The 12,500-nt window shown below is 43.4% G+C and overlaps 1 protein-coding gene across 1 annotated transcript in view; it reads right to left on the reverse strand.

The window, feature by feature from the left end:
• Positions 1–12,500, reverse strand: part of caskin1 (CASK interacting protein 1) — a 143,714-nt gene that overhangs the window by 62,628 nt on the left and 68,586 nt on the right. The window contains exon 2 of the mRNA XM_080447227.1: positions 9,774–9,825. Coding sequence (XP_080303353.1) covers positions 9,774–9,825 — 52 coding nt within the window. The remainder of the gene's footprint in view (positions 1–9,773; positions 9,826–12,500) is intronic.

Raw genomic sequence — 12,500 nt, forward strand, 5'->3', positions numbered from 1 at the left:
TTTTACTTTTGGTACTTTAAGTACATTTAGATACCAATACTTTTGTACTTTCAAGTAAATTTTGTATTCTGGACTTTTAAGTGTAACAAAGTACTTCTACATTGCAGTATTGATACTTTAGTAAAACATTTGAGTACTTTTTCCACCACTGACGCACAGACACTGTGGCGAGGAAGAACAGGCAGCGCCTGTACCTCCTCAGATAGCTGAGGAAATCCTCCCAGGAGGAGATCCCGAAATCCTTCTACTCCACTATACAACACAGAGCATTCTGACTGGGGCTGCTGCCGCCTGGTATATGGAAATAGCTCCTCTCGGGACCAGCGAGCACTGCAGAGAGGACGGTGCTGCCGGGCCAAGTGCACCATGGGGACTTCACTCCCCTCGCAGCAGGGCTCGTACTCAAGAAGATGGTGCCTGTAGCAGGGCTAGAAGGATGAGGGACCCCCACCACTCCAAGCAAATACCTATAGCTGCCACAAAGCCACCACAGAGAGACTCAGTGGAGCTTTTTTTCCCCTCAAGCTATTAAGAGTTCTGAACTAGGAACAAAATGTCTTTAACCTGTAATTACACACTCACCAACAGAGCACTACAGTATTTTCTTTGGAAAATCTCTTTGCAGAAATTGTACGTGTTTTTTTGGCGGGATTGTATATAGAGATTGTGAAAATATCTACCGCTACTGCTACTTAGTATATTGTCGGTGTCCAGGACAAACTCCATTTTCATCTTTTTTTTTTTTTTTCATAAATCAACACTATTGAACACCCTTTACGTCTGTGTAAAAAGTCAGTCAGTCAGTCAGTCAGTCAGTTCATGGTTCTCCTCAGTGGGTTGAGCAAGTGATGCGAACTTACACACAGGCATTGACCATTTGCAGTTCAGGCTATGGGATCTGTCATCGTGGTTACAGCCCCACAGGCTATGGGATCTCTAGCCGCTGGCTACACTTGGCTTACACACACACACCGGCGCAGAGAGAACGGCAGAACATACAAACGATGCAAACTTCATTTAGGGCCACACGGCGCTTTGGATATCATCTCCATAGCACTAGCACGCTCACTGACACCTGCAATGTTCGAATCCACGTTGTGTTATTAGCACACATAGCTTAGCTGAAACAGCGTAAACATTAACTTCTCATGGTTGTGGGTGGCAACGATTCCACGTCGGGTTGTCAATACGATAAAATCACTGTCCAAACCTTAAACTATGCATACCGAGAGCATAACCTGCATATAGTTTGGCTGTGCACATTGCCGGGTAGGGACTAGTAATGCCTGATTTATACCTGGTTGCGCACCGGAAATAGCTGATCTGCAACTGCAAGCTCATAACGCGTTGTGCTTGTAGATGAGCTATTTTCCGTGTGCGACATCAGTGCTCAACTAAGTACCAGGACTTTTCCTTGTCAACATAAAGGCTAGATAAAAAAAAAAGGAATCCTCAGGGTTAATATGGCGACAAACTGTCTGTGGGTGCTCTGCTGCTCTCAGCTATACCCGGCTCCTCTGCGGTACATAATGTTCTCCTGTGCTGTGCATGTGACAAGTCCCCCCCTAACTCATTTAATCTCACAGTCCTGTACGTCCATCTCTACCCCTAATTACCTGTCCCTGCTCTGAGGCTGTCTCTAACCTACATCTCCTCCTTCTAAGCTCCTGCTCTACTCTCTTGCCTTCTACAGCACCACTACTCCCTTGTTCTTTCATTATCATCCTCTCCTTTGGTCTCCTGTTCACTATTCTTCTTGACTCGTGCCTAAAACCTCTCGGCCATCGGCGCCCACGACTATGATTTATTTACATCAAACTCCTGTCCTTTTTCGACGCTTCTCTCCTCTCACTTCTTCTCCTCTGCTCTCATCTCCTCTCCTCTATGTTTCCTCGTTCCCTCCGCTCTCCTTCCCTCTGCTAATTATCTTAAGAACATATTATAAATAAAGATCAGTGATTTCTCCAGGCTTGCTGCCACAGATGACTAACAGTATGCGAGCGGCCGATCGGCAGCACTTAGGCCAATGAGCAGCGAGGTTACACGTGTGCACACGTACGGTAACACATGCACAAACTGTACTAGATCAGCAAGAAATGCTGAAGATGCTTGGATGACAAAAAAAATAACACTACAACAATAAAACAGAAATACCCACCGAGCAGGAAGCAGTGGTGGAAAAAGTACTCCCAATGTTTTACTTAAGTAAAAGTATCAATACTGCAACGTAGATGTACTCTGTTACAAGTAAAAGTCCGGAATTCAAAATTTACTTGAGTAAAAGTACAAAAGTATTGGTATAAAAATGTACTTAAAGTACCAAAAGAAAAAGTACTAAAATATTTGAAAATAGTAGATCTGCTATTTTCAAATAGCCTAGGTATAAAATAGGACTACAGTGGTTAATGTATGTTTTATAATGTAATCTTTTATATCTGCAAAGTAACTAGTAACTAAAGTTTTCAAATAATTGTAGTGGAGTAAAAGTACAATATTTGCCTCTGAGATGTAGTGGAGTAGAAGTAAAAGTATTGGAAATTGGAAATACTCAAGTAAAGTACAAATACCTCAAAATTAGTTTACTTAGTACTTAAGTAAAAATAACACTACAACAATAAAACAGAAACACCCACCGAGTAGGAAGTGATGATGAGATTCTAAATGTGCGTGTGGATTCATTACAGCTCTTCCAACCCTAAACTATTATCAATTATATTCATTCAAACTCATTAGGCGTGTTGCTTATTACAAACGTCTAATGTAATTCATCGCTCCAGTGACGGAACCCATCACATCATGTGAATGTCAGCTGACTCCTGATGGAATATTCCAAACTAGAACATTAACACAAGATGAAAGGAGAGGCTGAATCATTAAATGCCCTCGGTATAATGTTGGGTATTAAGCTTCATGGCGGCATTTCCTGCTACACATCATGTTAGTCTTTCAGTTCAGCAGTCGTTTGAATCAGGGAGAGAAGAACACCATTGTAGCATCGTCTTTTGGCACACATCAAATTAGCCTGTCTATCTGCCACTTGCAAGCATGCATGTGTACACACACACACACGCGCACGCACACACATACACACACAGACACAGGCACACGCACACGCACATCCACACCGCACACACACACACACACACACACACACACACACACACACACACACACACACACACACACACACACACACACACACACACACACACACAAGCACACAAACATACATAAACATTTACTGTATGTGCTCAGACTGACACAGTGGCAGAACTGATATGAGGCAAGGAAGCTTTTATCTGTGTTTCCATCTGTTTTTGTTTTGCCGGAAAACACACGTACAATCTTTCCATTACAAATGAAGTAAACCATGTTACACAACCAGCATGTATGCCTCATGCGCTCTCTCTCTCTCTCTCTCTCTCTCTCTCTCTCTCTCTCTCCCACACACACGCACGCACACGCACACACACACACACACACACACACACACACACACACACACACACACACACACACACACACATTCATTTATTTATTTTTCATTCCATGTATGTTATGTGTGTTAATCCCCCTTGCACACAGAGGATTGTAATGCAGGGGGCGGGGCTTAGGATGATAATACTGCTTTATCATGTCAATGGGGAGGGACCACACATACAGAGGGATGCCAGGCAGAGATGGATGGACTGAGGAACGTATAAGAGCTGGAGGTTGAGGGACAGAAAGAGACAGAGACGAGAAAGGGGATGAAAGGTTGAGTTAGAAAGAGAGAGGAGGAGGAGGAGGAGAGGGAAGGAGTGAGTGAGTGAGTGAGTGAGCGCGGGCGTGAAAGAGAGAACAGATGGAGGGATAGATGGAGAAGTGGGGGCTGGTGGGATTGACATTGTAGTAGGGCAGCGAGGTGGAGGTGAGGGGGGGTGTGTGAGAGACTATTCTAACTTAAGCCTTCATATCCAATAATGGAAGCGATCAAGCGACACATGCACACACACACACACACACACACACACACATATCCAACATTTGCTTGTGCATGTCAGATAGAACTCTGTATGTGTGCGTGCGTGTGCGCGTGTGTGTGTGTGTGTGTGTGACAGAGCAGCCTGACAGACTCATTTCCTAATGTTCAACACGAATCAGCAGTACACATTCATCGTATGCTATGCTGTAGCGCAGTGGTTTCCAACCTTTTTCATGCCAAGGACCCCTAAATTGATATAAATTTGGTCGCGGACCCCCATCTGAAAACGTTTTGTGCCAGAGACCCCAAGAAGCAAAGATTTGAGTTAAAAATGTTCGCTCTAGAAATATATATACACAAAGATCACAAATGTTCAAGATTTTTCAAAAATAGCAGATCTACAAGTTCATAGCGCGGCACTCGGTGCCGCGCTATGAACTTGTATATCTGGTATTTTTGAATAGCCAAAGCTATGTGGTTTAAAATGATTGTGACGCTATGTTAACTAATTTCGCTGGGGACCCCCTGGTCCCCCTGGACCACTGGTGGTCCCCGGACCACTGGTTGAGAACCCCTGCTGTAGCGTGCTTATAACTTGCAGATTCTCAGTCCCACAGAAGGTGCACATTCTGCTGTGACTGGAGTTCTAAACATGCTTTTGTTTATCTGTTGTTTATCAGATGCTGTTATGGGGAAGCTGCCTTGAAGCCTAACTGTGTAGTGAGTGGGGTGTGGTGCCTGGAGAGCTGATTAATATGGGGAGCACCTTGGGTGGATTGGTGCTGCACTGGGGTTGGTTGATTCCACAGCCAGGGGTGGAGTCTGTAGACTATATAAAGGGAACAGCTCAGTAGTGTGTGGGCTGCCATGGGGTGACGCTGACACCTTAACCACTCTGTTAACCTGTTTTGTTTAAGTTTGGTCATGTTTTCACTTACAGTATGTTATCCGAGCCTGGGTCAAAATAAGCACCTTTATTTTACCTGCAAGCCTGCCTCCTGGTCCATTAATGAAATTTTTAAGGGTTTTCCCACTGACTTTAAGCCGATCTACAATCCCACTTGGTAACGTGGGATGTGTATGGAGTCCAGGGCTACAGGAGACCAGGTGTATGTCCAGCTGACCGGGAACACCTTCTTCACGTCCATCGGGAACAGAGGAGATCCCACCCTGTCCTTCAAGATCACCTGAACGGTACTGATGAATGAAGGAGAAACTCCATGTCTGCAGTGTACAGGGTCGGCATGCGTACGACCTGTGCGTTGGTGAGGACGGAGCAGATGGTGCCCACAGCCAGGGTGTCCTCCTGGGTGTTCTTCTTGGCCTGCAGCCAGTGGTGGAAAAAGTTCTCAAATGTAGTGTAAGTAAAATACCAGAATTAAAAAGTATTGCTATCAAAATGTACTTAAAATACCAAAAGTAAAAGTACTAAAATGCTTGAAAATAGCAGGGCTACAAGCTCATAATGTATGTTTTATAATATCATATATTTATTGCGAACGCGGAAGGAGGCGCGGTGAAGCCGCGCCTCCGCCCAAGTGGAGCCTACTATGAAACTCTGCTCGGCTTGTGTGTCCGTCTGTCTGTGTGCAGTGCACTGCCTGGGTGCGGCCGACAGAGTGCGCCAGAGTGCAGCTACAGTCAACACACACACACACACACACACACACACACACCCGTAAATACACAATATTTTCGAGCTGCGTTCGCTTCCAGCGTTCGCGCGTCTTACTTGTATCTGCAAAGTACTAAACTACAAACTACTAACTAAAGTTTTCAAATTGTAGTGGAGTAAAAGTACAACATTTGCCTCGGAGATGTAGTGGAGTAAAAGTATAGACAATAGGAAATACTCCAGTAAAGTAAAAGCATCTCAAAATTGTACGTAAGTACAGTAGTTGAGTAAATGCACTTAAGTTACTCTACACCACTGCCAACTGTAACACTGGTTGTACTTGATCTGCAGGCCGGCGGTCCAGCAGCACGTGTCTTGATTGAGGCCGACGAGGTAGAACATCTGACGGGTCAGCAGGTGGACCAGGTCCGGTCTGGAGGCCGTGGTTCTGCAGGGTGCTGCGGAACACCGTCGAGCCGCTCCAGAAGGCTCTCCATGGCAGTGTTGCGATTTTGACAGCAAATTTTTGGTAGACTAAATCTACAGTTGGTTTAGTCGACTAAAATGTATTTTGGCGGTGCCTTGACGGCGTCGTAATGGCCGATTTTACAGTTGGTTGCGTGCTGAAAATAGCCGATCTACAAGCTCACAACGCGTCGCAGCTGTGAGCTTGTAGATCTGCTATTTTCAGAGCGCAACACAGAGCGCAACCAAACATAAAATGACTTGTCTTTTAGTTCTACTGGATCTCTTCTCCACTAGTCCCTCCCTAACATTTTAGTCTAGTTTTTATTTGTTGACGAAATTGTGAATATATATTTAGTCATCATAGCCTAGTTTGTATTGAGTTTTTATTTAGTTTTCGTCAGTGAAAAAAGGTAGTCGACGAACATTTTTCGTCATAATTTTAGTCGCCGAAATCAACACTGCTCCATGGTGAAGTCCTGCTCATCCTGGGTGGGTGGTGGAGCTCCTCTTCCTCTGGGCAGCAGAGTGGAGGTGTGAGGCTTGGACTGCCATCGTGCTCCAACATAACCTGACAGCCATGAGGACTTGTAGATCGGCCTCCATGTACAGTAAAAAAATTAAATAAAAACTAACCTGTCTCACGACGGTCTAAACCCAGCTCACGTTCCCTATTAATGGGAGAACAATCCAACGCTTGGTGAATTCTGCTTCACAATGATAGCAAGAGCCGAAATCGAAGGATCAAAAAGGCGACGTCGCTATGAACGCTTGGCCGCCACAAGCCAGTTATCCCTGTGGTAGTTTTTCTGACACCTCCCGCTTAAAACCCCAAAAAGCCAGAAGGATCGTGAGGCCGCGCTTTCACGGTCTGTACTGAAAGTCAAGATCAAGCGAGCTTTTGCCCTTCTGCTCCATGAGCAGCAGAAGGGCAATGTGACAACACAATATACTCAAAACTGAATGTCAGTTACATTTCGAGTATAATTTTGTTAGGGATAACTCACTAAGCCTTTGTCGAGGGAAAGAACCCCAAAAATAAAAGCCTCAAAGTTCAGCAGACGGTGTTGGTTCTGCCCGGGGCCGCGATCTCCCTGCTGGACTGGACACCTCTTTTCCGCTGTACCAGTGGTGGAAAAAGTACTCTGATATTTTACTTATATAAAAGTAGCAATGCCACAATATAAAAATACTGTTACAAGTAAAAGGCCAGAGTTCAAAATGTTACTTGGGTAAAAGTACAAAAGTATTGGTATCAAAATGTACCAAAAGTACTAAAATGTTTGAAAATGGCAGATCTACAAGCTCACAACATGTCGCGACACGTTGTGAGCTTGTAGATCGGCTATTTTCTTTAGCCCATGTTCTATTATTACTATAATATATATCTATAATACTATACTATTATTATTATTAGTACTATTATTATTAGTACTAATAAGTTCCTCACCCGCACTGCCGTCATACGCTCCTCAAAGAGAACCCTAGTCCTGACCTCGTCCGTCTCCGTGACCTGCTCGCACGTCTTGCCCACATGCAGCTTCCATTCCGTCCGACACTTCCTACAGCTCTCCTTGTGGCATTGGGGGTTGGGACAGCTGAACTGAGATATATATTTGTCCAACAGGGCTGGGACGTTGCAGAATGGACACCGTACTAGTTTGTCACCGCAGGCGGCAGCAACCGCCTCCTCTGCTTGTTTCTCTCGTTGTATTTACGCATATATTATTATGTTGTATTATATATTATTATGTTGTATTATATTCTATCTATTTTCTATTAGCTTGTAGAGCGGCTATTTTCAAAAAAGTATAAAATGGGGCTGAAGTGGTTAATGTATGTTTTATAATAAATGATTTAGATCTGCAAAGTAACTAGTACCAAGTTTTCAAATAGTGGAGTAAAAGTACAATATTTGCGTGCACCCAGTGGTGGGAACGGGGGCTCAGTGAGGGGGAGAGAGAGAGCGAAGGGGAGTGTCCCGGTGAGCTCAGGTGCCTGCCTGGTGGTCTGTATATGTTCTTTGTCCTTCTCCTTCCTGGTGATGTTGACCGGACTGACCAATTAAGCCACAGGCTCCACTCCTGGTGGTGCCCTTCCGTCAATTCCTTAAGTTTCAGCTTTGCAACCATACTCACCCCGGAACCCAAAGTCTTTGGCGAAGGGATCCTGGGTCTAATGTTGAGAACTGCCGTCTTCCTAATGTTCAGCAGTACACATTCATTGTACCTCTCTGTTAACCTGTTTTGTTTGAGTTGCTTTGTCTTTAGTTATGTTTTCACTTATGTTATCCAGGCCTGGATCAAAATAAACACCTTATTTTATCTGCAAGCCTGCCTCCTGGTCCATTAATGACATTTTTCACTGACTTTAAGCCGATCTATAATCCCACTTGGTAACTGTGTGAGAAGATTTATGTGCATGCACACAGTATGCATTTACGTGGGCGTGCATCGTGGGTGGGTGGAGGAGATTGGCGTGTATCATAATACCATGTGAGTATTTTTTTTTCAAATATCTCAATGTCATTTCTGCTTTATTGTTAGAGGACAGGAAAGGGTGACAGAAATTACAGAACAGAGAGGAGATGAAGTGTAACGCAGGTTGTTGCCATTGAACAAGACCAGGGGACCTGGTTCCGTCAGACCCAATAGCAGATCTCCAAGCTCATAACGCGTCACATCGTAGATCGGCTGTATGTGGTTACTGTAGGTTTTGTATTAATAATAAAATCTGCAAAGTAACTAAAGCTGTCATATGCTGTAATTGTAGTGGAGTAGAAGTAAAAAAAATGGAAAGTAAAAGTACCTCAAAGTTAAACTGTGCATTGTAAGTACTTGCATAGTAAATATTCTTAGTTACTTTGCAGCAGCACTGAGCAGGCAATGACTGACAAGCTAGTTAACACCAGGTGCACTGATTGCTAGAGTGAAGAGAGACAATGGTCTTAACTTAAAATGTATACATCACACAGCTTAGATCTTTGGATTAAATTGGAGAGCAGACCTGTGCCATCTTGGTGATGTAAAAAACATGTCTGTAGTGCAAAAAATGCGGCCACTGTGACTTTACGAAAACACAGGGCATTTCTCCTCTGTCCTTCTCTCTCTAGGGGTTTTCAGTTCAAATAACATTGACTTTCCCATAGACTTTTTGGGGTGTTTAAAGTTAATATTTCCAAAACTACAAATTATTTCAAAATAAAAAATACAAGCACCCATGTACACAGTAAACTGGATTTTTTTTTACAGTTTGAAGGGAATTTCTGAAGCGTTCCTGAATGGCTGGGGAGGAAAAGAGGGACAGACCGACCGACAGACCGACCGACAAAGCCTTCTGTAGGCCGACCCCCTGGGTCTGGCAAAAAATTGTCAGAAATGCAAACAATCCTATAGTGGAGCATCATGTTTTAAAAGAATATCCAAATATATAAAAATGCATTTCCACAGTTATTTTCAAATGCTCAGATGGCGGAGGCAACCGTGCGAGTCTCCAACCATGGGAGCAGTTAGGGGTATTGCTCAAGGACACAACGCCAGGAGGAGCCGGTGATCGAACCGGAAACCTCCTTCCAGTTCCACAAATGACAGATCTACCCCCTGAGCCATTGATGCCCCCATGTGAAATGTCTGTATTTTCTGTAGGGGTTGTGCATGGTGTGTGTGTGTATGTACAGACAGTACTGTCTGAATAGCATGACCCATAAGATTGGGGTTTTATTCCACTTACCCATCTGTGTCTTGGAAGTTCACATTCACTTTCTTGGCAGAACCCAGGAGCTCTGAAAGGGACACAGACAAGAAAATAATTACATCAATCATGTCGTCAGTGAAGTGAGTGACTTTAACACCAATATAGTTACAGCATACAGTACACATCTCTGTCGGGCAGAAACCAGCTAACGACAAAATGTCAATTTTTCAGGAAATTAAAAAACAAGAGTTTTGTTCACCATTGATAAGAACAGCTGAATGGACCAAGCTCACAATGAGGTTGGAGGTCAAAAGGGGGTGGAGCCTGGAGTTAGCAAAACCAGCTAACTCCACCCCCCTTTGGTGGAGTTGGCTGATTTAGCAGGAAGTTTGAGGATTCAATGGAGTTAGCCGGTTTTGTCAGAAGCGCTTTTTCATTGGTTCAATATTTTTTTTAATGACACAGTATTCCTCTCCTGAAAGTCAGTCAGGTCCATGACCATGTCAGAACACCTGAGCGACACACTTTTGGGTCCCCAACCCCCTGGTTGAGAATCACTTCCTCTAGGCCTGTTTTCTTTCTCCTTTTATACATTTTTTGCCTTTACAGTTTCTGTGTTGTCTTATGTTTAATTTTATCGTCATAATACAGACTTTGTTGTTTTTCAGTCTAGCAGTTCTGAAAGTGGATATGGGGGGGGGAACTTCTCTTCTAAATAATAAATCAACAGTAGTATAATGCAGTGGTTCTCAAACTTTTTCATGTCAAGGACCCCCAAAATGTATTTGGCCGTGGACCCCCATCACAAAATATTTTGTTCCAGGGACCCCCAGAAGCAAAGTATATCTGCTATTTTAGAAGTACAATTTTGAATAGCCAAAGTATAAAATATGGATAAAGGGGTTAAAATGATTGTGCCGCTTTATTATAACATTTTTCCCACTTTGAGAACCAATGGTATAATGTACTAGATCAGGGGTCTTCAACCTTTTCAGGCCAGGGACCCCCAAACTGATGGGGAGATGGAGCAGGGACCCCCTACCTCGTAGGGTAGGGGGGCTACCACATATATTGTATATTTATGTATACAATTGTGTTTTACATTGCCTGCTCCTATGCACCTACCCCAGTAGGTGTCTAAAATAAAAAAAATCTCAACAAAATATGTATAAACATACCATGGCATTGTGCATTGTGCCTCCTGTTTGCTATGGATTCATGTTATGTTTAAAGACAATTTGACATTTTGGGGAAAAAAAGAAAAAACAATCAAACAAAAATATTGTTTAATCAAACAACAATTTCGTGGACCCCCTGCAGTACCTCCGCGGACCCCCTAGGGGTCGCGGACCCCCTGTTGAAGACCTCTGTACTAGATTGAAGCACTGAGCAAAACAACTATTCTAGAGTTAATATTTCACATCCTCACAGCAGCACTGTACAGTCACATGGCTTTCTGTTTTATTTCTTCAAAAACAATAGCCACAGTGTTGACCTGGCTCTGAGAGAGAGACTATGGGGATTGCAAACATCATTCATCAAATGTCGTACGGCATACGAGAACAGCCGGAGGTCTTTTATTGTGACAAGTAAGCTACTGTATGTATTCCCTTGTTATATGTGACACTTATCCTCATAACGTGACTGCATGTGACATGCCTTTTACTAGTCTTCGATTCAACACATTAAGTCAAAGTACTGAAGAAACAGCAGGGACATAAGCAAAGCTGTTCATTCCATTGAAAGTGGATCATGTGTAACTACTACATATTAACTCAATTAGTAGAATGTGCACACGCAAGTAAGCGCACACACACACACACACACACACACACACACACACACACACACACACACTATATAGCCTTCATGAACTGCTATCAGTTGACGTTTATGATGTTGTTTCTGACATTTACACCATGTTAACATCATCCTTCATATCGTCGCTGTTGGGCAGAATCCTCTTATCTCCATATAGTGTTTTTTTTTGTTGGTAAATCAACGCCCTACTTGATCACACAAAAGTATCAGATCCACAAGCTGAAAACGCGGCGCCTAAGCGGCACGTTTTGAGCTTGCAGATCTGCTACTTTTGCTATATATTTTTTTGCTATATTTGAACCCTAAAAAGTAAGTTTTGGACATATGAGGTTCCCACCCCGAACAGAGACGATGTGCTTTTGTGCTGTTGTGTTTCTCCTGTCTGATTCTATTTCACGAGCATTAGGGTTCATAACACGGCTTTCCTGAAATGCATTAAGACGCTCCAATGTCAAACATCAAACATGTCATTATCGGGTTTTCTCGCAGGAAGAGTGGGTGATGTCATGGGACTGTGTGCAGGCTCAGAGTAACCTCCTCTCTCCCCGCTGTTCTCTGACTGCTGATACCTGTCTCTATGAACACTTCCATATGTTCTGTCCCCTGGCTCTGGGGGTTGCAATGTCCAGATGATAGACAATATCTCCGCCTACCGATACGTCTGGTGACATCTGTTTGATCGATTGAATACTTTATTAACAGTTTGCAAAGACAAGCACGGGGAAGTACAGTTCAACACAAGGTCTAGAAGAGGATTTTAAACCCAAGAAGGGAGTATGGCTTGTTTCCATTGGGGTCCTTTGTACCTCCCTCTCTTGTCAGAGAGAGGGAGGGAGAGAGAGAGAGAGAGAACAAACATTTTTGACATTTTTCAAATTTATTTTTGAATAGCCAACGCATTCATGGATGAAGTGGTTAAAATGATTGTTGTGCTGTATTAAC

This window comes from Gymnoscopelus braueri, assembly GCF_963280865.1.
Source record: "Gymnoscopelus braueri genome assembly, chromosome: 13".
Classification (NCBI taxonomy): Eukaryota; Metazoa; Chordata; class Actinopteri; order Myctophiformes; family Myctophidae; genus Gymnoscopelus; species Gymnoscopelus braueri.